Source organism: Ictalurus furcatus, chromosome 14 (assembly GCF_023375685.1).
Source record: "Ictalurus furcatus strain D&B chromosome 14, Billie_1.0, whole genome shotgun sequence".
NCBI lineage: Eukaryota > Metazoa > Chordata > Actinopteri > Siluriformes > Ictaluridae > Ictalurus > Ictalurus furcatus.
Genome location: NC_071268.1, coordinates 17,429,064 through 17,456,769, shown reverse-complemented (window position 1 = coordinate 17,456,769; position 27,706 = coordinate 17,429,064). Strand labels below are relative to the sequence as shown.

Sequence of the window (27,706 nt, the reverse complement as noted above, 5' to 3'; positions counted from 1 at the left end):
GCTCTTTAGGAGTTGCCCCATGTCACTATTATCTTTTGCACATTTTGTCTGTAACCATAATGTAATTCAGTATTCAGTAAATTAATTTGAAGTTGTAGTCAGAGAGAGAAAAAAGATTCCTGCAATGTAGCCAAGTGTGTTTACCCAGTCTGCTGCCACCATCAGGTGAAAGGAGAAATTGCAACCTCTTGGCTGCCAGACACCTTTCATACATACTGAGAGGAGTTTGCAAACAACTTTAGACCTGGGGCCGGACTTTGGACACCCCTGCTTTAAACATTCCTCTGCCCTGAATACATGATAATGCTCACATAAAAAAGGTATTAAAAAAAAGGTTCCCCCAAACAAATGACAACTCAGTGGCCATGAACTTTATGGATATAGATTCTCCGTATGTGTGAGCTTAGTTTAAATTTAAAAAGGCTAAAGTGTTGCTCATCTTCCAGAAATCTGTAATCAGTGTTACTGTGTTTGTGCATGTACACAATTGCCTACCTAAGCCACAGGAGGCTTATGCAGAATAATCAGGTGTAAAATCAGGAACACATTCTGCCTAACATATGACATCTGTCTCACTTTCCCTTTTATTTTTATATAACCCATCTGTCTTTCCTTTTCAAACACTCTCAATGTCTCCAAGTAATTTTTTCAGGGCCATGGCATCCTAAAATAGGTTTCTGTTCTATAACCATTTATGAAAACTCCATCCATTAAAGTCATACGCTTCCAAGAGCTTGGTGCATTAAGCCTGATTATAGTGTGCCAGGCGGAGGAATTGGGGTCTATGTGTTGAGCTTGTCAGCAAACGATTTTTATCCCTTGTTGCCGTCTATCTTGTCAGTTAGAAGCATTGGGCTGAGAGAAAAAGGGAGACAATGCTGTGAGAGATAGTTGCTTTAGTTTTGATAGAGGTACTGTGTGGTTCTGTGAGGACGTGGGCTCTTTGGCATGTGCAGGACAGGCATGACTGTATGAAAGACTCATGGAGAGAGGAGCAAGAAAACCAAGTGGGTCGTTCAGAAAGGCCTCTATCAGTCGCACCGGTTCTGGCTCCCAGAAGGTAAGAGTTTGCTGCTAGAGTCATAAACATGTTCATCTGACGTTGATTTGGGGGTGAGCTGGTATTTAACAGATGCCAGTGATAGGGGATGGCCAGATCTGGAAAGTTCAGAGGTATGTTCACAGTATAAACCAGACAATCTGAGAGGTATATGCACAGAGGTATGAGCAACGTTTTTGTAAATGTTTAAAGGAAACAGGATTATTTGGGGAAATTTAATTGCTTTATTTTTTTTTCCACCTCTTGAACAAATTAGTGCAATGTATACAAACAGGAATGCAATTTGCAAGGCAACAGTTTTTCTAATACATTTCAGTGAATTCCTTTTCTCTTGGCCCATTTTCACATAGTGCCTTTAAAGTAAATGATAGAATTCAATTCTTCTTCAAACTAAACCTTCAAGTGGCTTTAAATGTACATGCTAGATTATTATTACCAACATTAATAACATATTTTTCAATTTGAATTTTTTTTAGACAATGTAGTCCATTTAAATCTGGAGAATATTTTGTTTAATTTAAAAATATATATTTTACCTGATTTTTGTTTTTAGTGCATTCATATATTTAAATATTCAAATTTAACCAACATACAGAGATGATCCAGAATTATGGAAAATCTGAATCCATGTCCAAGATTGGATTCTGAGTCTTAAACATTTTTTGTCTTGTGTTAGGCAACAGTGGCTTGTCTAAAAACGCAGCAATTTTAGCTCTGTAATTGACACACAGCATAGTTTCCATTACACTCTTGTGAAATAAGAGTAATTCCAGTTCTCTTTACTACTGGTAAGTAATGGCTGAGCCTAAAAGTCAGTCCTGTCAGTCCAGTTGTTTCAAACATTAATAATAGCTCTTTAGCTACCGGAGTTGTACCAGCCAGCCTCAAACATGCAAGAGTGCAGCCTTTGCTTAAAAAACCTTATCTTGATCCAACTTTACACAACAACTATAGGCCTATTTACAAATTGCCTGTTATCTCAAAGTTGCTGGAAAAGGTTGATTGTGCACAGTTATATTCTCATTTGAATTTTTCAAATATTTTAGACAAGTTCCAGTCAGGTTTAGATCTTTACACAGCACTGAATCTGCCCTGTTAAAGGTTACTAATAATATTTTAATGTCACTTGAATCTGGTAATTGTGCTGAATCTTAGTGCTGCCTTTGATACTATCGACCATAATATTCTTTTAAATCACTTAGAGTCTGTGGTTGGTATCAAGGGTCTGGTTTTGCAGTGGTTTGCATCTTATAAGAAAGATAGGACTTTCGCAGTAAACATAGGGAATTTCTCTTTTTCATTGCCCCCCCCTATCGTGTGGTGTTCCTCAGGGCTCCATATTGGGTCCTTCTATTTTTCAGAAATATGATATTTCCTTTCACTGCTATGGTGATGATACCCAATTATATTTGCCAGTTAGGTCAAATGGCATCAGTCCTTTTGGGTCCCTTTTTAAATGTCTTGAGGACATTAAATGTTGGATGGCTAACAGTTGTCTGCAGTTAAATGAAAGCAAATCTGAAGTCATTATTTGGGACTCCCCTACTGTTTCTTCTGCTCTTGAGGCCCATTTAGGTCCTCTCTCTGTTAACAAATAAGTCACAAATCTTGAGTTTTTTTACTCAAACTTCTTTCATTTAAGATCTATTGCAAAGTTAAAACAGTTTCTCTCTAGAAAAGACCTATAAACCATGATTCATGCTCTTGTTAAATCCTTGTCAAATACTCCTGTAATTGTTGGACTTCCTCACTCTTACACACTGCCTTATCTTGTCTGCAACTTGTGCAAAATGCAGCAGCTAGATTTTTAACAGAAAAGAGGGATCATATTTCCCCAATTCTGGCATTACTTCACTGGCTTCCTGTCAAGTTTAGAATTGATTTTAAAATTCAAATTTATGTTTACAAAGTTCTTTCTGGTTCTGCTCCACAGTACATCACTGACCTTCTTCACCTTTACTCTCAAACTAGAGTATTGAGATCATGTAATCAACTTCTTTTATCTGCCCCTTGTTGCTATACTAAGACAAAATGATTGAGTCTTTTCTGTGGTTGGTCCCAAACTTTGGAACAGTCTCCCTTCTCACGTGAGGTCCGCTCCATCTTTAGCTATTTTTAAATCTTCTCTTAAAATTTATTTTTATTCTTTGTGTTATAATGTTATTTAATGAGATGAATTTGAATGTTTGTACAGCACTTTGGATCAACTGCTGTTGTCTTTAAATGTGCTTTATAAATAAATTTGACTTGACTTTACTTGAATAAAAGTGTGAAGGTAGCTGTTTTGTGCTAGTGTGAGAGCAGCAATTAGACAGAGCTAGATAGAGTTAGAGCATGTGATCCACCACCACACTATTACAAGAGCAAAAGCAACAGGAGGAACTGGTTTGTGTGACAGTTGCCCTTTGGTGCTTGTTTTCCCATTGAAACCTTTAACTTGACCTTCTTAACCCTATCGGAAACCTTCAAACCATTCTCAATACCAGTACAAAGAGGCTGTCTGATCCATCCCGATCTCTAATCTTCTATAATGGCTGAGTATGAGCACGCGCAGCTGGTCAAGATTAAGTCCTTTACTTTCTAACGTCTGAGCCATTAAAAATACCATGGTTACAGATAATGTAACCTGTATTGTTGTAAAACTATGATTATTACACATTTTATTTTCCTTAGGTTAATTGTTTGAGGAATAGTCATAGACTTAAAAAAAAACATTTAAAGAATGCAGACATTTATATATGCACACATGCAATAGATTAAATTTAATCTCCAAGTGAATTTAATTCTCATCCCTGTAGATTTTACAGTATCAATATTAAGAAAGTACTACATCATGTCTTAACTGTAAGAACATTTGTAATATGTCAACCAAAAAAATAGAGACTTATACATAGCTGAAATGAAAATGCATCTTGTGACTCCAAGGTTAAGCAGTGGCATGTCGTGCCCATGTGATGCTGGTTAAGGGGATAGACACAATGGGTCTTTTTAGAGACAGATAGAGAGCCACATTTTAGTGAGTTAAAGCAAATTAAGTCAAACTTGCTTTGTGCACCACACACTCAATGGCAGCTGTGTGACTTCATGCATCCAGGATGAATAAGAAATAAAGCTGCAATCACAGAAATTCCCGCTCCAGACAATTCCTGCTTCCGAGCGTCCAATACATATTAAAATATAATAAACATATATAAATATATGTATATATGTATATATATATATATATATATATATATATATATATATATATATATATATATATATATATATATATATATGTGTGTGTGTGTGTGTGTGTGTGTGTGTGTGTGTATAAAATAATCATATATTTATATATGTTTATTATATTTTAATATGTAGTGAATGTGGTGAACCATTCACTATTGAGTTTTCATATTGTGAATACAAGCTTTTCAGTTGTTGGATGATTTTAAGGTTAAATACATAGATATGTAGTTAATTGCTTTTATTTTTACACCTTCCTCATCTTAGATTCCTCTCACCTATTAGTACCAATCTATTCTGCTTGAATTAAACTTCAGTATTTGAATTCATATACTCTCAAAGACTTATGCAGAGGAATTTTAGGATTGAGATCAAAATAATGCAACATTAAGATATGTGATTGAGAACCCCAAACCAACTAGGTTCAATAAATAATATTATTTCTTATTGAGTTATAAAGCTGAATGTGAGGGAATGCTTGAAATTACATCCGAATACCTTTCTTTATTTTTGTAACTTTTCAAAAACCTTTAGAGGCATTCATGATAAGTTTTCAGAAATCTTAGAGCCATTCCTAATCATGTATAAATGATCTTTTGTTTTGAGCAACAGCTTCTACTTATGGCTTATGAAATAACTGAATACTGTTGATTGTTGCCAGGTTTGTTATAAGCAAAATCTGATCCCCCACTAGAATTTGTTCCTTCCTTTCCAGGGGTTTTGTGCATTTTCTCAGAAAACTAACAAGGCCATGAGTTTTGATAGGATTTGGGTTTTAATTGATGCTGATAATGAGGGTAAGTAAGCTTAAGTAAGTGCGTCACTTATAGCTGAACAGCAGCACAAGCTAGTGTCCTTTGTTTTTCTTCAAACATAATTAACAGCTTTTTTACCACAGCACTAACACCGTGCTGTCCACATGCTGTGTTTGCTAGTGGCCCCTGACTGTCATCAGACACTGTAGTAAAAACTCCTCTCTGTGGTACATAAAAGAAAAATCACAAAGAATGGCAGTATTTTTAATGTCTGGACAAAAAAAACCCACATAAGCAAAATACAAAAGTAAACCAATTTAATAGAAATCCTTTCATGCAAACCACTGAAAGCCTAAACAATTCTGCATTAGTCAGCTCACAATACTTAAATGCAGAATGCTAATGAAGGGAATGTGTAGGACACGTAGGATACATGTGAAGTAATTCATATTTATTTAATGTAGCAAACATAATGTGTATGAGGAAATACACATTATCTTGTCACTCCAGAAAACAAACATTTTCCACATTTTGCTCAGATTTTCAAAGGAAATACAACATAAAACAGTCTTTCACAGCACTCTTCTTTACAGAAGCCACACTGGAGGGTTTGCACGCATGAACTGCCCATTGAAGGTCCTGCCACTGCATCTTAATTGGTTCAATTTAGGACATTGTCTAGGCCACTCCAGAACTTTAATTTAGCTTTTTTTGAGCCATTCAGAGGTGGACTTACTCCTATACTTTGGATCATTGTCTTGCATAATCCAGTTGTGCTTGAGTTTCAATTTACGGACTGAAGACCGGATATTCTCCTTTAGGATTTTCTGTTAGAGAACAGAATTCATATTTCCCTCATTTATTGCAAGTTGCCCAAGCCCTGAAGCAGCAAAGCATCCCCACATCATCACACTTCCAGTGTGTCAGGTATGATGTTGTTCTTTCTGTGGAAATCTGTGTTTGGTTTACGTAGGTGTAACGGGACCCCTGTCTTCCAAACAGTTCCACTTTCGACTCATCAATCAACAGAACATTCTCCCAAAAGGTTTGAGGATCATCAAGGTGTGTTTTGGTAAAATTCAGAGCCTTAATCTTCTTCTGGGATAGCAGTGATTTTCACATCGCCACACTTCCATGGATGCCATTTTTGCCCAGTGTCTTTCTGATAGTGGAGTCATGAACAGTGACCTTTATTGATGTAAGAGAGGCATGTAGGTCCTTCGATGTTGTCCTTGGCTCTTTTGTGACATCGTGGATGAGTAGTTGCGGTGCTCTTGGAGGAAATTTGGAAGGTATGCCACTTCTGGAAAGGTTCACTAATGTGCAGAGCTTTTCCATTTGGAGATAATGGCGCTCACTTTAGTTCTTTGGAGTCCCAGAGCCTTTTAAATTGTTTTTTTTTTTTTTGTTTTTTTTTAAAAATAGCTTTGTAACCCTTCCCAGACTGATTTATTTCAATCACCTTCTTCTTCATTATTTCTGGAATTTCTTTCAACTTTGGCATAATGTGCTACTGGGTAAGACCTTTTAACCAAATTCATGCTGTTGAAAAAGTTCTATTTAAGTGTTGATTTGGTTGAACAGGGTTTGCCGTAATCAGGCTGGTTATGTCTAGTCCAGCCGAAGCCCATTATGAATGCAGTTTCATAGATTTGTGGAATTAGTAACTATAGGGGCAAATACATTTTCACAAAGGTCCAGTTGGTATTTGATAACTTTTTTTCTTCCGTAAATAAAATGATCATTTAAAAAACTGTACTTTGTGTTTAGGTTGCCTTGGTTTCATCTTAACTTTTGTTTTAATTTCTGAAATAATTTAGTATGAGATATACAAAAAAACAGAAGAAATCAGATGAGGGAAAATACTTTTTCACAGCACTGTATCAATGTATATTTTTCCCTCTTTATGTTCATTGCTTTGTAGTATATAAATACAGCATAAAGAAAGTCACCAGGACAGCTTCAATGCACGACATTCTACGAGTCTCTGGAGCTTTACCAGAAGGATAAACAACATTTTCCCAAAAGATATTCCGTTAGTGTTTTAATATGTCACTCCAATATCTCCCATAGGTGTTCAATTGGGTTGACTGTGAAGGTCGTAGCATGTGATTTATTTTCATATTCATTCATACTCATTTATTTTCAGATCATTTTCATACTCAAAATAGTATAGTGTGTGTATATACTGCATGCTGTTATTCAGAGATGATTTACCTAAAAAAAAGTCAGAAATACACTCTATGTCTAGTCAAGACTGCGCTCTGTCAGTTTTACTCCACCATAACATTGTTGATAGAAAAATGTGCTTAAATGCAATTAGCAACAGATGACCTTATCTCCAGCTGGAGTCCAGTCATTTCTTAACAAGAAGATTTTTCTTGTATGAGGATGTCTGGCCCAATTCTCTCAATTATGCAAATGGGTGTTGAAGTGAAAGTAGTTGAGGATGGTGACAAGTCAGAAGGCTCTTCTCACGATAGGATCCATAGCTATTTCTCTTGATTTTTCCCTTCCCCACTTTGTTTTGGTACAACAACAACTCTCTTGTAGCAGTTACCCCATCACAGACTCTGGCTTTGAGCTGCTTGGCTAAAATGAAAATCCAGAAAAAGGAGTCACAGGAATTGGAAGATTAAGGCAGGGAGGAGGGGTTGAGGCTATCAAAGCAGATTTTCTGCTCTCCTTGTTCTAGCAAGGGATGAAAATACCCTGTAGGCACAAGGAGAGGGGTCATGGGACTCCCAAAAGGATTACCTTGAACTGGAATCATGAGACTCTGTGAACAAAGAGCCTGCTCACATGCTCATCATATGAACAGCCCCTCATAAAGTGGTGAAGTTTCATGTCCAGTAGGATTCAGTGGGCGCTGACACACTGAGAGAGAGCTGCTCTGACCAGAGGAGCAGGAAAAAGGACACTGATGCTGAAAGCTGAAAACTTCACTTTCTCCCTCTCTCTCACTTTAACATGATAGGCTGCACAGGTAGGATTTGTTTCACTTGCTGAAACTGAGGAAATGGTTCCCTAGTAATGTTTTGAGTGAATGCTTACTGTGGTAATTTATGGTGGGATTATGGACTAATTTACATGGTGGTTTACATGTAACACATTATATTGAATGTGCTTGTGTACTTTTTGCAGGCATATATGGTAATGTAAGAAAGCATGCCAAACTGCTATATTGGTATTTACAAATACAGCTTCAAGTTATGAAAAGAACTTGTGGCTTAATTGTATTTATCATAATTGAATTGCATTTCATATCTTATTTATAACTTTAGTGTCAGCCACCAAGCTGAAATTATACACTTTATGTGCTAATGTCAAATAACTCTTACATAATCAAATGAATAATATATATTTTGGTAAATTACTTTCATGTAAGGTAGTAAATGGTGAAGTGCTAGTAAATCATTCTCAGTAGAAAAATTGCTGAAGAGTAATACATGACATTTTAAACCTTAAAAAAAAACACTAAAAAGATTAGTCTAGACTTATATTTTAGTCTATGGATGATGACTTTGAACAAAAGAACAGCATGGGGTAAGTCATGGTTACTTGGGTTTATAACTAGCTCTTTCTCACTTGCTTTTCCAGTTCTCTCCAGTTAAACATCCAGGAGAGATTTGCTTCAAAGGCTTTCATCTTAATTAGGACTGAACTGACAAGAAAGGCCTGGGCAAAAAGAAGGTTATTTTGATTGAGTTACTGGAGCACGGTCCAAAAATTTTAAAAAGCTACTTAGGGTGTTTTTTTTTTTTTTTTAGAAATTGAAAAGAGAGCAATGACAATGTGCAGAGCAGATCCAAGGTCTAATTTGCTATGCACTAATAATTTCAGGTCAAACCAAATATGGCCTGGATGTAGTTAGCAGCTCCCACTGCCTTTCTTTCCCACATTGTTAATTTTATTTCTATATCTTGCTCAACAGCAATATGGCCTGCTGACTTTTTCTTTGTATATAGATATAAAGTATGACTTTTCTTATACATATCATATCTGAAAACAATTTTCAGTAATTGAATAAATAAATGCTTTTACCACAGTTAAAGCATCAGGCAATGACTGCAGCTTTTTAATCTCTTACCATTTTTAGCATACGCATTTATGCACTTATGTATCATAATATACTTTACCAGCATGTACTGTACTACTTACGCTTCATTCAACATTAGTATAATAAGAGGATTTAATGCATATAATCATACAAAACAGAAACTAAATGTAAATTACTGTAACAATGTGACATCATTTTAAAATAAATATATAAATTTGATACAAAAAAATATTACATACATTTTTCAAACTTTCACTTTTCTTTTGCAGGGGCGGAAATCTTGGATTGAGAGGACATTTCAAAAAAGAGAATGCATTCATATCATTCCATCTAAGGATCCAACTCGGTAAACTTTTTTGCCTAAATGAAGTACTAGTCTAAAAATCACTAAAAATCATTAGAAATTTCATCAACTTTTGAAATGATAAACAATATCGCAGATGCGAAAGGTAGAAGTGTAGTTCAAATTCTCCTAATTAAAGAAGAAAATGAATGAGTCATGCTACACACAAATTCGACTGGTATTCAGCTTGTTAGAACATTTTGATTCATTTTATGGGAGTAAGAGTGGCTTCTGAAAATATGATCATACTAGTAAACTTATATAGGGAAACTGGCTGCTTTGCAGCTGTGCATGATGGGGTAAAAGGGGCTATAGACTGCTCCACTCACCACCCATGGCCAGGAAGGTGGAGAGCTGTCAAAGCAAACAGCCATTTTGTACATGGAAACATTTATTAAAGAGTGCTGCTTAAACCCAGATGGCTGAAATAGAGAACCAGATTTTTTTCTGTGCCATACAAACAAGTTAAAACTATTTTTAAATAGCGATGATAACAATCAACAGTTAAAGCAGGGGACATTGGGGAGCTGTATGTAAAGTTTTTTTAGCTTTATATACACACAATGAAAAACTCTTCACTGATAATTATGTTTCCCCTAAGGTGTGCCTGTGGTCATTTGGTCACCCAGCATGGGGCCATCCAAACTGAAAAAAGGGAGGACCTTCTAGTGCAGGTGAACCCCCCTCAGGAGAAGTGGACTGTACTTAAACACACACAGGTTTCCTCTACTGATGCTTATGGCACCATTGAGTTTCAAGGAGGAGGATTTGTCAACAAGGCCATGGTACAGATATTTCTTTATACTTCTTAAAGTATGTTTACTTGTAATATCAGGCTGATGAACATAGATTAACTCTATTCCTGAATTTAAAAAGTGACCATTGATGAAAATCCTCCATTAAAATATCAAAATCTTTCTTTCAGTACATCAGACTATCTTATGACACCAAACCAGACAACTTGTTGCACCTAATGGTGAAAGATTGGCATCTAGAGCTGCCCACACTCCTCATTTCTGTTCATGGAGGCCTCCAGAATTTCGACCTGCAGCCCAGACTCAAGCAGGTCTTTGGCAAAGGCCTAATTAAAGCTGCAGTGACCACAGGAGCATGGATCCTCACTGCAGGAATTAACACAGGTGGGCCAGAATTACCAGTCACATGCTTTACTCTACATATGACACTTTACATAATTTGTTATATTAACATTCAGGTGTGATCCGCCATGTTGGAGATGCGTTGAAAGACCATTGCTCTAAATCCAGAGGGAAGGTCTGTGCCATTGGGATTGCACCATGGGGAATCCTGGAGAGCAAGGAGGATCTCATTGGAAGAGATGTGAGACTGCACACCATTTATAGATTAGTATTCTCACTCATTTACTGGTTGCTGAGTTCTATTTGCTTCTTTATTAATGTGTTACTGTTGTTTTCAGGTGACCAGACCTTACCAGACAATGTCCAACCCACTGAGCAAGCTGGCTGTTCTCAACAGCAGCCACTCTCATTTCATCCTATGTGATAACGGCACATTTGGGAAGTATGGGGCAGAGGTTAAACTGCGTAGACAGCTGGAGAAGCACATCTCTCTGCAGAAGATTAACACCCGTAAGCATGTCCGGTCCTGTAATGCTGCGCCACTTGCTTCTAATGCACCACTGAGCTTCTCAACTGAAATGTCTGTTACGGTTACAATTTGATAGCTTATAAATAGTGTCAGCATTGATAGAGGTTGCTGGCAGATATTATATCTCAAATCATGCTGTATGGACTGAAAGGCTCTTGTCTGTGACCTGTGGGTTTCCCTTTGTCATCCTATGCCTGGGGTTTGGAATAAGGCAGGGACAGCAAAGGGATGCTCAGCTGTCACCACTTACATCACATGCTAACCAGTTCAAGGCACAGTAATGCACTATTCTACACTGACTAATTAGATCTCTGTTTCTTTCATGTGATAGAAAGTAAGCTCTGGGAATTCCAAAGTGTGCTTCATCTGTGACATGGGCTTCTTTTCAAGCTATTACTTTAAGCTTGAAAGGGTTTTAACATTTGCAGTTAATAAATACTGTACTCTTGTCTTTTCTCATCAACCTCACAATCTTAATCTTACATTTACATTTACATTTATTCATTTAGCAGAGACTTTTATCCAAAGCGACTTACAAATGAGAAAATACAAGCAAAGCGATATATCAAGCAGAGAACAATACAAGTAGTGCTACCATACAAGATTTGTTAATTGAGTTCCAGAAGAAGCAAAGTGTGCAGAGTAGAGGTGTAAGTGCCAGAGTAATTTTTTATTTATTTATTTATTTATTTTATGGGTTGGTTAGGTGGTCACGGAAGAGGTGTGTTGTTAGCTGTTTTTTGAAGATGGTGAGAGATTCTGCGGTCCAGATTGAGGTTGGAAGTTCATTCCACCACTGCAGAACAGTTAGTTTGAATGTTCTTGAAAGGGACCTTGAGCCGCACTGAGTAGGTACTACTAAGCGTCGGTCGTTAAAGTTACTCATAATCTTAAAGTTACTTTTTGTTGTTGTTGCTATGTCTGAGGTTTAGGTCAGGGAGTGCCACTAGTATGCCTGATCGTAGAAGGAGGCCCAAACATGATCACTGTGGTGCTGGAGAGCTTGCGCGAGGAACCGCCTGTGCCTGTAGTGGTGTGTGATGGCAGTGGCCGAGCCTCAGACATCCTCTCCTTTGCCCACAAACACACAGAGAATGAAGGGTAAGAGTAGTGTTTAATCAATGTAGTAAGGGTTGATAGCTGTAAATGATTAGTCAGTAGACTAAAACATGCATTTGTATTTCCAGGACAGTAAGTGATGATGCCCGAGACCAGCTACTGGTCAGCATTCAGAAGACCTTTAACTACAGCAAGAGTCAGTCACAGCAGATCTTCCTCATGATCATGGAGTGCATGAAGAGAAGGGAGCTGGTGAGTACATGTATGATACAACTAAAGCAATTAGCAGGAAAAAGTCCAAAATTTTCTAGTATAAATAAATTGTATTTTAAAGAATAGGTAAGTACATTAAAAAGATATTATACAATATGTATTTTTTTTACAACAATGCTCCTTAAAAAATATTTAAATTCCTTATTGATGTACAATGATGTTCCTTTAACTAAAAGGACACATGACATCATTTAAGGTAACCATAGGGTCAAGTATTTGTACCTTTTTCTAATTAAAGTTGAGAGTGTAGTGTAAGTATAGATATTCTATACATAACTTTAAAATGCTAATAGTTGATTTGCAAGTGCAGACCACACCTTCAACTAAATGACAAAGAGTGAGTGTAGAACTGTAAAAAGTAGGAAGACTTTGGGTTGGAGTCCTTGGAAACCTCCTCACTAGTGGAGAGATGGGAATTTATAGGAAGTTATCTAGCAAGATAGTAGAGCTTCAGGCTGAGTCTTACTCCCAAACATTAGTTATTTCTTAACTCCATATATATTGTATGTAGTCATAATGTAGTTATCTTACTATAGTATATGCCTGGTATAATTGCTTTGTAATCAAACAGTCGCATTTTGTTGTGATTCATGAACTGTTCCACTAAATGTTTTATTATCTTAAAAATCTTTATTATGATATTTGTTTGTATTTCATGCAGCTTTTCATAAATAAACACTGCCCTGATTTTCACTGTCCTGCATTTTCATTTGTGCACTTTCCATGCAATCATTTGTGCTTGTAAAAAGAAAAAAGTCATCTCCATGTGAACATTTGCAAATAAAGTCTACTTCCCTAAGTCTTTTCCCAATCTGTGTGTGCTGCATTATATTAATTCTTACATTTTTCATGTATAATTATAGCTCATATATAGCTGTTACAGTGCCCTCCACTAATATTGGCACCCTTGGTAAATGTGAGCAAAGAAGGCTGTGAAAAATCGTCTTTATTGTTTACCTTCTGATATTTTGTTCATTAAATTCACAAAAATACTCTGTTCTCATAGATATCAAACAACTGCACATAATATAGCACAGGTTTATAAAAAAAATAGTTCTAGAATCAATATTATTTTGTATATTTTGCACATTTACTGCATTATTTATTTCTTTTTGTCCTTTACATTGTAGTGTAAAAAGTATTGAAGATGGAAATGTATCTTATAGCCTGTGTGTGACTGTTAAGTAAAGTGTAGTTTATTGTATTCTTTGCTGTTGTTTATCAGCATCTACAGTAACTGCTATAATAAAACAGCCTGAATCAGTTTTACTTTAACTATGCCAAAGACAACTAGGTAACTATTTCTTTTTAAATTCCTGGTAGACTAGTAAAGAAAAAATACTTGTACTCCTCTGTGGTGTGGACAGTCAATGGCAACAGCATTTACACTCCTGCAGCAGATTTGGCAGATGGTAAGTGATGTAATAAGTAGTTTCTAATATCCATCAGGACAGAAAATAACAAGGATGAGTGCAGCACCCCCTGCTTTCCCCATGTTCATTCCTTCTGTTCCTCAACAAAACATGAAAGAAAGGCTCCATCTACATCCTCCACTTGAATACTTTATTTTCATACATGCTAGATTCTACTGGGTTATATAAATTAAGTGCTTAAAACCCACAATATACAGTATGTTCAATTATGCCTGTTGATGCGATGCATGTTTAGGCCTTTTGACTGGGATCAAGTATTAGAAGCAGGTAATAGGAATTTTAATACGTTTTAAAATAATTTGAAAGAATTAAGTAAACAAAAGAACACCATGGTATTGTTTGTCGGTAATCCTGAATACATAAGGTAGAGTAGACCCTGAGGTTTGCCACCAGTATAATACCATAAGCACTAAGGTCTGATTCCAGTGAACAGACTTTGCCTTTAAAACTGATATCCACGTTGGGTCAAATGGCCATTTTAAAATAATAAAATATATGATAAACTCCATAAAAAACATACTCAATTCAATTTTCCAGCATGAAACACACTTTACAGATATATAGTTAAATACATACAGCCCTTCACTAATATTGGCACCCTTGGTAAATATGAGCAAAGAAGGCTGTGAAAAATTGTTTTCATTGTTTGTTCAAAAAATTCACAAAAATACTCTGCTCTCATGGATATCAAACAATTGCAAACAAAACACAGGTTTATCAAAAAATATATTTGTTAAATATAGGTGTGCAACAATTATTATGCCAAGATAACAGCTCAGAGTCTCCTATAATGCCTGATGAGGTTGGAGAATACATGGCAAGGGATCTGAGACCATTCCTCCATACAGAATCTCTCCAGATCCTTCAAATTTGGACGTCCACTCTGGTGGACTCTCCTCTTCAGTTCACTCCACAGGTTTTCTATGGGTTTCAAGTCAGGGGACTGGGATGGCCATGGCATGACCTTGATTTTGTAGTCAGTAAACCATTTTTGTGTTGATTTTGATGTATGTTTTGGATCATTGTCCTGCTGGAAGATCCAACCACGACCCATTTTAAGCTTTCTGGCAGAGGCAGTCAGGTTTTCATTTAATATCTGTTGATATTTGATAGAGTCCATGATGCCATGTATCCTAACAAAATGTCCAGGGCCTCTGGCAGAAAAACATCCCCAAAACATTAATGAGTCATCACCATATTTAACCATGGGCACCTATCTTTGTGCACCAAAACCACCTCTGGTGTTTATTGCCAATAAGCTCTATTTTGGTTTCATCTGACCATAGAACCCGATCCCATTTGAAGTTCCAGTAGTGTCTGGCAAACTGAAGACATCTGAGTTTGTATTTTGATGAGACTAGAGGCTTTTTTCTTGAAACGCTTCCAAACAACTTGTGGTGATATAGGTGACTTCATATTGTAGTTATGGAGACTTAATAACTTCTGCAATTCTCCAGCTGTGATCCTTGGAGAGTTTTCACAGTGCATTGGGACAATATAGACACATCTCCAATTCCAGGTTGATTCATAACATTTCCAGTTGACTGGAACTTCTTAATTATTGCCTTGATGGTGGAAATGTGCATTTCCTGCTATTTTCTTATAGCTACTTCCCATTTTGTAAAGCTCAAAAACCTTTTGCCACACATCACAACTATATTCCTTGGTCTTACCCATTGTTATGAATGACTAAGGTAATTTGGCCCATGTGTTACCTCATATTTATACCCCTGTGAAACAGGAAGTCATGGTTGAACAATTTCCTGTTCCTAGTCCTTCAGGTGTATTAAAAAATATACTTCAAATATATTTTTCTCATATGAATTCATAGGGTGCCAATAATTGTTGCACACCTATATTTTACAAAGATGTTTTTTTTTTTTTTTTGGAAAACCTGTGTTATGTTTGCAATTGTTTGATATATATAGCAGCAGATATTTCTGTCAATTTTTTTGAACAAAATTTAAAAGGTTAAACAATAAAGACAATTTTTCACAGCCTTCTTTGTTCATATTTAAAAAGGGTTTAGTGGAGGGCACTGTATGTAAATATTTTAGTCCCATTCCCATTACGTCAATCTCTTAGTTACACTCAAATCTGAATAATATATACAAATATTTTCTTCTAATAAATTAATTAAGATGTAGATAAGACATAGTAGGTACTTGCTTAACAATATATGTTATAATCATTTTGGTATAATAAAAAATAAAAAAAAAGACCTGCATTATTATTAAGATGAGGGTTAATAGTGCACATTAGAACTCTGGACTCTTTGGCACCATGCCACATATTCATACCAGCTTAATCACACTTAACATTTCTGCTCATGTGACTGCATCTCCAAGGCAGTGGTATTTGATACAAGCCTTCTCAAACAAGGAAAGCTCTATTTTGCCATTAAGTAAGAGAATTTGTCAGGATTTTTGCTTTGTTACGTGTCATTAAATAGCTATATTGGGCTAAGCTGTATGTGAGAGAAATATATTTACATTCATAAAAACGCCTCTACATGATCTATTGCATTTTAAATCAATTTTAATCAATATTCCTACTACAGATAACAGTCTTTCGACTGGGTTCAGAAGGACAGCAGGACATTGAGATGGCCATTTTAACAGCTTTACTGAAAGGTACTCTCCAGATTTCAGACAAAACAGCTTCCAAATTCATCTTATAATTAGATTACATGGGTCAATCCTAAATCGCCTATGTCTGTGTTCTCTGCCCTCTTAGGTACAAATGCCTCAGCCTCAGACCAATTGAGCTTGGCTCTTGCCTGGAATCGGGTGGATATAGCACGCAACCAAATCTTTGTTTATGGACACAATCTGCCAGTTAGCCACATTTTTAACTTAACATTCTGTTATGTTGAAAAATAAATACATTTATTGTGCTCCAAATCAGTGATCTTTAAACAATTGTTTGGTTTTATAGCCTGCGAGTGCAGTAGCTAGTGCCACATCCATCGTGAAAGCCAAGAGCTCCCCTGCAGCCTCACAGAGCACGGCTAAGTGCAGAGGCAAGTGGGGCAAAGGGGGGAAGGCCAAGGCAGATGTTCAAGAGGAAATGGATCCTAGGAAGCTAGAATTACTCAACTGGGTATAAATAATGGATCATTCTATACAGAACAATACCATCTCATTATGTTCTTATGATAAATCAAGAGACTCAGAATTGTACAATAGCAGCTAATAATAATAAATATTTAGACAGCCATGCTTTAACATGTGACATGTTTACTGGTGCCCTCCGCAGGTGAGCTCACTAGAGCAGGCAATGATGGATGCACTGGTGCTGGACCGAGTAGATTTCGTTAAGCTGTTGATTGAAAATGGGGTCAACATTCACCATTTCCTCACCATCCCACGGCTAGAGGAGTTATATAACACGGTAAGCGCCACTGAAAAAGCTGCACAAGAATCTATGAAATGGACATTTTTAATCCTCAGAAAAAATATTCACCAGCCCTGATGCCACATGGGCTTATTTATTCACCATTTTCTTCATTTTGTTTGCAAGTCTTTGCGTGTAACTTCTTAGTTGTTATGTTAAATAATTTTTATGTTTAGAAACTGGGACCTGTCAACACACTGAATGCTGTAGTCCGAGATGTTAAAAAAGTAAGTTATGGATTTTGGTCTCACAGAGAATAAGACCTGTTCATTTAAAGACACAAAAAGAGGATGCATTCCTAGAGGCTATTTTGAAAATTTGTACATACTGGAAAGAGTCAAAATTAGTGGCAGTCCTTTCCATTTACAGTTGTGCCCAAAAGTTTGCATACCCCTTGCAGAATTTGCTAAATCTTAAAACTGTTAACAAAATAAGAGGATCATAAAAATCCCATGTTGTTTTTTTATTTAGTACTGTCCTGAATAAGCTATTTCACATAACAGATGTTTACATTTAGTCCACAAGACAAGATAATAGATGAATTTATAAATATTACCCCGTTCAAAAGTTTACATACTCTTGATTCTTAATGCTGTGTGTTGTTACCTGAATGATCCACGACTGTGTTTATGTTTTGTAATAGTTGTTCATGAGTCCCTTGTTTGTCCTGAGCAGTTAAACGGCCCACTGTTCTTCAGAAAAATCCTCCAGGTCCAGCACATTATTTGCTTTTTCCAGCATATTCTGCATATTTGACCCCTTCCCAACAGTGGCTATATGATGTTGAGATCCATCTTTTCACACTGAGGACAACTACACAACTATTACATAAGGTGTAAACATTCACTGATGCTCACGAAGGCAACACAATACTTTAAGAACCACTGGGATGTAAACCTTTGAACAGGATGAACGGAGTAAATTGTTATTATTTTGTCTTCTGGGAGACATGTAACTATCTTATTTAGCGTCTGAAGGGCAGTACTAAATGAAAAAAAAAAGATCTTTAAACAAAATCATTTTGAGTTGCAAGGCTATCATACCCCTAACTAGGGAACTGTATGTCAAGTCATCACTCTTTCCTTTTCTAAAGTTCCTGTTTTGGTTGTTTGGTCTCTAATCACCATGTATGTCATTTTAATCACACCAGTCCTTTGATATTTTAGGGTAACCTTCCACCAGACTATCAAATTACACTAATTGACATTGGCCTGGTGATGGAGTACCTTATGGGAGGGGCCTATCGCTGTAACTACACAAGAAAAAGTTTCCGCTCTCTCTACAACAACCTTTATGGTCTTAAAAGGGTAAGTGGGAGCAGCCGGTGTTTATATGTATAGTCTCAACACACAAGAATCTAACATGTCTTCATTATTATATTTGCAGCCAAAGGCTCTAAAACTTCTTGGGATGGAGGTATGATTAATATTTAGTTGTTTCTGTACATGTTGCTGTTCTGTACTGAATGTGCAACAGTTTATCATCAATTTATCAATGAAATTTCTAGGATGATGAACCAAATCTGAAAGGAAAGAAGAAAAAGAAGAAGAAAGAGGAGGAAGTGGACATTGATGTGGACGACCCTGAAGTCAGCCGTTTCCAATACCCATTCCACGAGCTGATAGTTTGGGCCGTGCTGACGAGAAGGCAGAAGATGGCTCTGTTCCTGTGGCAGAGGGGAGAGGAGGCCATGGCTAAGGCCTTGGTGGCCTGTAAGCTTTATAAAGCCATGGCCCATGAATCCTCTGTCAGTGAGCTGGTGGATGACATATTTCAAGATCTAGATAACAACTCCAAGTAAGTATAATGCATGTGGTAAAAAGACCTGGAGTAAGCTGACACAGTCACTGATCTTATTTTTTATTAAGAAAATAACCAAAATGTAGAGTGGGTAGTGTTGCCATCTCAGAGCTCCAGGGAGCTTGGGTTGATAGAGAACTGTGCATTTGACATGTTGTCTGAGTGTCTGTGTAGATTTCCTCTGGCTCCCACCTCCCAAAAACATGGCGGTAGTCAGACTGACTGCTCTAAATTGCCTAGTGAATGCATGGTGCCCTACTATGGACTGGCATCCAAACCCGAGTGTATTCCCACCTTACTCCAAGTGATCCTGATCAGGATAAATTGATTACTGAAGATGAATGAACGATTGAAAAATAACCAAACTAGAAAAAGAAACTTTCTTGGGCTATTTCAGAAAAAAAAAAAAAATGTGTTTTGGGTCAAACATTTGATTTCTGGTCCAATGAACAGATTATGACATTATTAGGCATAATGCTCATAACGTTTACTCTTATATTAACACTTTTATTTAAAAAAAATCCTGCTAAAACATGGGGTCATGAAGTAATTGAACTGTGTTTATGCTTTTGGTTTTGCAAGATTATACCTAAAACTGGGTGTAGTTTGGTGTCCTATGGAAGCCTTGTTTTACTGAAGGAGCACATATAAATGTGCAGTAAACATTTAACATAGAGCAGTAAACAAGTGTTGTGGAACAATAAAACTGAAGAAGATATAGATTTGTTTTTGCTTGCTTACTTTAGAAAGATTTTATCATACAATCATGCTGTCAGTTAAACATCATATTCAACATCATATTTCACTTTCAGGGAGTTTGGAACTTTGGCCTATGAGCTTCTGGATCAGGCATACAAACATGATGAACAGGTAGCCATGAAGCTGCTGACCTATGAGCTTAAGAACTGGAGTAACTCCACCTGTCTGAAACTAGCTGTGGCTGCCAAGCACAGAGACTTCATTGCCCACACATGCAGCCAGATGCTCCTTACTGACATGTGGATGGGTTGCCTGAGGGTTGGAAAAAACCCTGGCCTCAAGGTGATTATTTATATAATGGCATAATGTTTGTTGGAATCATATTTCACTTCCTTGGCTTCCCCATCCCTTAAATGTTTTATGTGGAAGACCATATATCATTATACAATAATTTAGATACTAGGCAGTTGTTTGTTTCTGATTCTCAAAACTGTATCTCTCCAGGTGATTGCCGGCATCATCATTCCTCCTTCAATCCTTCTCCTGGGTTTCCGTGTGGGTGATGACACCTACCAAGGCTCTGATGACAACAAATGTGCCAAGGACAAGGACGATGACAACAAATCCAGCAGGGTAACTACAGCACTTTTCCTGTCTAAACCACCTTAATTAGTAATGTCTATGTGTAGTTGGTGTGCAATGCAATGCAGTGTGTAATGCAATGCAGTATTTATATTCAGACATAAACTTGAAGTGGGGATGACCTAAACAAGAAGTTTGTTTTATTAAGTAGGAACCCTGCCACTGTGTCCCCAGAAACACTGGAAAACACTGGAGAGAAAACCCAGAAGTAGAAATGCTATCATGGTCTGTGAATTCTGGCTCTGACAGTTCCTCAACCTCAGCTACATCACTCCAATTCCTCATTGAGATATTATGGGACTGTTTTTTAATCCTGCTCAGACAGTTTTTATTTCTGTTTGTACATGAATATGATATTTTGCACTGAATTTAGTTGTTTCCCAAAATATAAACAAATTAGTAGATTTGAATCACTAATTTGAATCACAGCAACCCTAACCAAGCAGTTACTAAGGAGGAATGATTGTTTGCTGTAAATGCATCAGATGAGCATGCTCTTTCTTTGTTTTTAAGCTTCATCTCTGACCACGCTCTTGCACCTGCATAAAAGTTAAAACCTCCCACTTGCTCATTTTTTGTTGCATCCCACAGGTGCCCAGTCCTAATGCACGTCTTCCTTTCAAGCTTTCTAAAAATTATTTGCGTGTATATTTGTTTAGACAAATTATCTGTTTATTCTGAATCGTGTATTCATATTCAGTTACATCCCAACGTTACAAGTGCTTGTTTCATAGGCAGAATATCAACTTAAATACTATTTAATACTATTTTGTTGTTCACTTCATAAATGAATAAACATTCCACAGAGAATTTCTCAATACTTAGCACAAAATGTTAACACACATCATGATATTTCTGCATTATCACTTCAAATTCTGAATATTGTAATCTTCCCAACAACATGACCAATGTTCTTCTAGGATGCCACTACAGAGGCACATTCAAAGAAAGGTGATGAAGAAGATGGCAGTAAGAAGCTGAGACATGTACCCATTGGAAGGAAGATATATGAGTTCTACAATGCTCCGTTCACCAAGTTTTGGTTTAATACAGTAAGCATTAAACCACTGCCATTTATTAGCATATCAAGTATTGTCATTTCGTAGCAATAATAATTTCATATTAATATAATGTTACTGATGTTGCATTATTTTGTATCTCTGATGTTGTCTGATATGTTTGGGACAGATCTCATACCTTGGGTATCTTATGCTGTACAATTACATTGTCCTGGTGAAGATGGAACGTTGGCCATCAGTGCAAGAGTGGTTGGTCATTTCCTACATACTGACACTTGGCCTAGAGAAAGTAAGACAGGTGAAGTTTAAATTCTCTTTAGCACAACAATTGCAGTGTAGTTCCCTTAGCGAAATGTCTCATGAATTTCTCATATAATATTACACATTTCTAGAACCTTTACACTATGGCTTCATACATTTTTCACATGTAATGAACTTTTCAAAGGTATTCCATGTGTTTTTATTTTCATATGATAATTTTTGTCACATGATTCATTCATTTTCATCTGTAATTTTCTCATATGATTATTTTCACATGTAGGGCCTGTAGTTTCATTTTTCTCATAATCATGTTCTTTACGATGTCATGATGATGTCACATGTTTAATTGAATGTACAATTTCAGGGAATAACATGGAGAAATGCATCTTTGCATATTTTTCAGGTGATCACATACAGAAGAAAGGCTCCTTTAGAAAGTTCCAGAATCCATGAGTATAAGAGCCCTTGAGTAACTATTTTTCAAGGGTGTAGTTGTAAAGCACTAAATATAACATGAAAAAAAATCATATGAAATACGAATAAAACACTAATCATATAGATACGCCTCTGTAAGGAAGAATGGATGAGAGGGTTAGTGCTACTATTTATAGGGTGTCCTTTTGATTATGTACTTTACTTATATATTTAGGTGACAGGGACAATGATAGAGTATTATGTGTGCCAGAATCAGATTAGAGCTGAATTTCATCTGTTGGCTCTGGACAGATTTGTACAACAAGCAAATCCATTAAATGTCATGGTGAACTAGAAATGTCACAGTGACACAGGAAAAAAAAAAAAAAAAAAAGGAAAAATCTGGTCCAATGATTGGTGTTAAAATAACCCTCATATAAACTGGGTTTTGAAGCAGTTTGGGCCTGCATATTTTTTCTTGACTGTTTTAAATGAGAAAGCTCTTCCAAGCTCTGAAAATCTATTCTGTGTAGGACACTCCACTTTTATTTTGCAGTCTGAGCAATGTACTGCCATTTGTCTCACGTTAAAATGGATATGTTGTGAAAGAGTTTAAAAATGAATGTAAATAGAGGAAATATAAAATAGAAATGTTCTTGTTTGTGTTAGATTCTGATGTCAGAGCCTGGTAAGCTCAAGCAGAAGATTAACGTGTGGTTGGAAGAGTACTGGAACATCACAGACCTGGTGGCCATCTCTATATTCCTGCTGGGTCTCCTCCTCAGACTACAGCCTGAACCTTACATGGGCTACGGCCGGGTTATATACTGTGTGGACATCATCTTCTGGTACATCCGTGTTTTGGATATTTTTGGGGTCAACAAGTACCTCGGACCTTATGTCATGATGATCGGCAAGATGGTAAGTAACAGTAGATCACGCAAATAGAGAAAGCAAACTTTTCTGGTTTTATAGATATCCTCAACAAGTTGTTACAGACTGAATTTAGTTTTGAAAATGTTTGAAACTTTAGACCATTTAAGAAGCTTTATGTTTATGTTTTTTTTTTTTTTTTTAAATCTTGAATGTTGTGACATTATTGTTGTGGATTTTATTTTTTTTAGATGATCGACATGTTGTACTTTGTGGTGATCATGTTGGTGGTCCTCATGAGCTTTGGGGTAGCACGGCAAGCCATCCTCCACCCAGATGAAGAGCCCACCTGGCGATTAGCCCGAAACATTTTCTACATGCCCTACTGGATGATCTATGGAGAAGTGTTTGCGGACTCAATAGACCGTAAGACTAGAATTGATAGTAAGATTCTTTTTCATGCCTCCAGGGTAGATATTCAGTCTTATCTGTGCTTTCCTCTTTATTACTAAGTTGGTGTATTGTAGTGTCAAATTTGCACATACAGTAGTCCTTACTAATTGATTTAATGTTGTTCTCTTTAAATTGTAGATAAAATCTGGACAGGTTTGTCTTTTAAGTTTTTAAGAATGTTTTAGTACTTTGGGTTTGTAGTGTAAATACAGGGTGTCTCAAAAGTGTTCATTCATAGGGGACTATGTTTGCCAGCACCACATTGGTTGTGTCTTCTTGAGTGGATGTTCGTGGAAGTCCACTTCTTGGTTGGTCTGCAACACTTCCAGTCTTTTTGGATTTGTTAATAACTTTGGCAACAGTGTCGTGTGTGATGTGCTTGCCATGTTTCCTGTTAAAGTCCATCGCAACCTTGTGACAGCTTCCTGATCCAGCCATGAGAATGTTTTCTATACGTTCTTCTTTTGTCAAAGGCATTCTTAAAGGCTATCTGAAATATATATATATATATATATATATATATATATATATATATATATATATATATATATATATACACACATGTATACATACATATATATGAGAAATGTTTTGGAAGACATTTTGCTAAAAAGTGTTAATTTCCCCTATGTATGGAGACTTTTAGGACACTCTGTAATCTTCTACTATGATCTAGATGTTGTTATAAGCTACAAATATGAAATTTATAGCATTTTGCAGATGCCTTTATACAGAGAAACTTACATATATCTCATGAACTGAGCAGTTTAGGTTTAAGGGCTAAAGATGAGAATAAGAATGAGGATAAGTTTGGGATTATTCAGCATCTTAAACAATGCAACAGTAAAAATGCAGAAGCATTGGAAGATACATACACACACACACATATACATATATATATATACATACACACACACACACACAGAGAGAGAGAGAGAGAGAGAGAGAGAGAGAGAGAGAGAGAGAGAAAGATCTCATGTTATTATCTTCAGTTAGTTTTCTTAATTTTTATGTAATTGAAAGTAAATGTTTGCTTGCTTTTCCCCCTCTATCTCCATGAATTTTCATCTCTGGAATGCTCTGCAGTTTATGCCATGGAAATCAACCGTATGTAAATTTTATATGCCACCATTTTTAATACTGTTTCAAAATGGAAATGAAGTTAGCACTGCTATTCTGGACTGAGATTTGAAGTCTTCCCTCAGCCCCCTGTGGAGATAACAAGTATGATGAGGATGGAAAGAAACTTCCCCCCTGCATTCCTGGTGCCTGGCTCACTCCAGCTATCATGGCCTGTTATTTGCTAGTGGCTAACATCCTTCTTGTCAACTTGCTTATTGCTGTCTTCAAGTAAGTGTACAAATCAATGTAGATAATATATTTCTCAATGTGACAAAGCAAATATGACTAAATGGATTTTAACTTATAACACAATTAGAAATGATCCTTCATGTTTGTATCCCAAACAGTAATACCTTCTTTGAGGTGAAGTCCATCTCAAACCAGGTGTGGAAGTTCCAGCGGTATCAGCTGATCATGACTTTCCATGATAGGCCAGTGCTTCCTCCTCCTCTCATCATCTTCAGCCACATTTACATCATCATCAGACAAATCTGCTGCTGCTGTTGCAGGAAAAAAGAGGGAGAGCTGGACGAGAAGGACAAAGGACTGAGTGAGTTCCCTTGAACAAATGAATTCACATTTTTATGACCAGAATAAAATAAGTTAATTGTAAGACTTCTGTGCTTTCAGAGTCAGTCATTGCTGGTGCAATAAAGTCAATGAACATCATTTTTCAATGAATAAGACTGTTACAGAGCACACTACCATATTCATTAACTACATTTCAGGCTCCTAGAACTGCTGAAGAATACTAATTCGAATTAATTGTTATACATTTATAAAGGACACTTGTCTAATATTTGCATTGATTTATGGATAAACTATCAATCATACAAAATTACGTTTTCAAGTACCTGTCTGACTGACTAATCACAATATCTCCTTTCCCTCTAAGAGCTTATCCTGAATTCTGAGGAGCTGAGGTGCCTGTATGAATTTGAGGAGCAGTGTGTGGAAGAGTACTTCAGAGAGAAAGAAGATGAGCAGCAGTCCTCGAATAATGAAAGAATAAGGGTGACATCTGAAAGGTAATGAAAAACAAATGCTGTGCATTTTAATCATCCAGGTTAATTAATTGTCTAAAATCTGAGGGGCTTTATCAGATGTAACAAATATAAAGGTTTAGATGATAGTTACATGGCATTGAAATGGCAATGAATCCCAATACTTTTTAAACAATTTTATTTCATGACAGGGTGGAAAACATGTCCATGCACCTGGAGGAGGTCAATGAGAGAGAGAACAATATGAAAGCTTCTTTGCAGACGGTGGATCTGAGGCTGGCCCAGCTGGAGGACATCTATTCTCGCATGATGACGGCTTTGGAGAAACTGGCAGGAATTGACCACAGTGAACTGAAGAGGACGCACTCACGGACATCCACTGTTAGTGGCTTCTCATCTCTCCTCCGCACTGGCAGCATTAACAGCAATGATGGATACAACCCTTATTGCTACTATATGGATGACTGTCCAGCTTCTGAGGAGAAGAATTGGGCCAAGTCAAGTCAACTAATAGTGGCAAATGTAAAGAAGCCACCGAACACCACAACTCTCAATCCAAATGATTATGGACTGAATTTGGAGGTGGATGTTCCAGTAGTATGGGTCAGTTCAAATTCATGTGAGCACACCTGGATCCCACCTTGTGAGAAGACAGCTGAATCTATAGATCAGGTTGAAGAGGCCAAAACAGCATGTGAAGCTTCACCATCTTTAGTCCAAAGGTCTAGAAGCACCAGCTTGTTCAGTGCAACTGCCAGAGAAGGTTTAATACATAGAGTCAAAGAGCCTAATTCTCTTCAAGAAGGGATCGTCAGATCTGCAACTATGAGGCGGTGGAGTGCTGGCTCTGAGTATAAAATGCAGCCTAATCTTACTGGCCAGCCACCTCTAGACATCCACATTATCAAACCAACAGAGAAAAAAGAAGCAAATAAATCTGAGCGTCATCTGAGACCACAAATTCCAAACATTCTCAGCACAGAGATAAGAACTCAAGAAGAAGAAAAAGAAGGCCAGAGAGGAAGGAGTGATATTACACAAGTGGACAGAAAAGAGAATGGCTCAGAGGAAAGTCTAAATATGGAGGGTAATACAGAAGAAAGAGAAAGAGACCCAACAGAGACAGACGAAATATGGAGAAACGCAGTTGAAGATAGAAGGATGAACGTGCATGGAGATATTCCTGACTCTTTTCATCTTCTGGTACCTGAAGAGAGAATGTTTCCACCAGGAAGATCCAAGAGCTGGAACACAAAATGTCGCAAAGCCTTGAGGGCAAGTGCAGACAAGCCTCGAGGCTCCAGCAGTGAGAGTAGCCTTTCATGTGGAAGTTCCCTTGAGAGGTCTGGGGAAAAATTTGGGAAAGTGTCAGGGAAGGAGGAATGAAAGTAAAAGATAGATCTGAGGTCAGCAGATGAGACTGCTAATTAGCAGTAACGATGATAAGAGATTGATCTTTGTGTACATAAGAGACTGATCTTTGTGAACAATTAAAATGTAAATTCATTCATTCATCGTCAGTATCCTACTCAGAGTTATCCTGGGAAACTGAGTTCAAGGTAGGAATACACCCTGGATGAGGTGGCATCAAGAACTTTGTATAACAATAAAACAGTAAACAATCTACTTCCCAGGTAAGAGATATTTGGTGTTTTGTAGATAACCTTAAATGTGTGATTATGTGATTAATAAATTCCACTGTACAGTTCTATATATTGTATGTATACTACATAATGTTATAACAATTAGGCTTTCTATATTACAAGTAAAAACAATTTATACTCGCCTTAAATGTTATTTTAATATGTTGTTTAACAACCACAGATTTGTTAACAGATATTCATAATATTAAGTGTTATTAATATTTGATAATGTTAATATTAATGTTGTTATAATGGAAAACTGTTCTTATTGTCCCTTTACATTTAAAGTTATGGAACTACATGATTCATGTATATTTGTGCAAAATTTCAGAACATTCAAAATTTTAATACTCATCTTCCTGAACATGGTGTGGACAAAAGAGCTTTTGTACAGCTGATCTCAAAAAGTATGACAGCGCTCTCTAGTGTCGAGTACGTGTATTACAGGAAAATAGTTCCAGTTGCATGTTAGATCAAGGAACAAAAAGCACACATGCACCATAATGCTATGCAATTTTACTTTGGTTATGCGTGGTACAAAAAGTT

At 36.7% G+C, this 27,706-nt stretch overlaps 1 protein-coding gene across 2 annotated transcripts; it reads left to right on the top strand.

The window, feature by feature from the left end:
• Nucleotides 1-340: 340 nt before the first annotated feature.
• LOC128617927 (transient receptor potential cation channel subfamily M member 1) lies at nt 341-27,308 on the top strand. Of its 2 annotated transcripts, XM_053641173.1 has the most exons (27): nt 341-1,060; nt 9,370-9,446; nt 10,045-10,228; nt 10,369-10,582; nt 10,657-10,781; nt 10,879-11,050; nt 11,996-12,170; nt 12,257-12,380; nt 16,395-16,467; nt 16,571-16,671; nt 16,772-16,936; nt 17,093-17,227; nt 17,407-17,457; nt 18,397-18,537; nt 18,617-18,646; nt 18,738-19,027; nt 19,843-20,071; nt 20,234-20,362; nt 21,292-21,423; nt 21,560-21,688; nt 22,735-22,986; nt 23,190-23,364; nt 24,478-24,498; nt 24,597-24,741; nt 24,861-25,063; nt 25,409-25,541; nt 25,709-27,308. In XM_053641173.1, exons 1-27 carry the CDS (start codon nt 983-985, stop codon nt 26,901-26,903), a joined length of 4,878 nt encoding a protein of 1,625 aa, XP_053497148.1. In that variant the 5' UTR covers nt 341-982; the 3' UTR covers nt 26,904-27,308. The 2 variants fall into 2 exon arrangements, with proteins under 2 accessions (XP_053497148.1, XP_053497147.1); XM_053641172.1 differs by lacking the exons at nt 341-1,060; nt 9,370-9,446 and having other exon boundaries at nt 10,145-10,228; nt 12,002-12,170.
• Nucleotides 27,309-27,706: the final 398 nt, after the last annotated feature.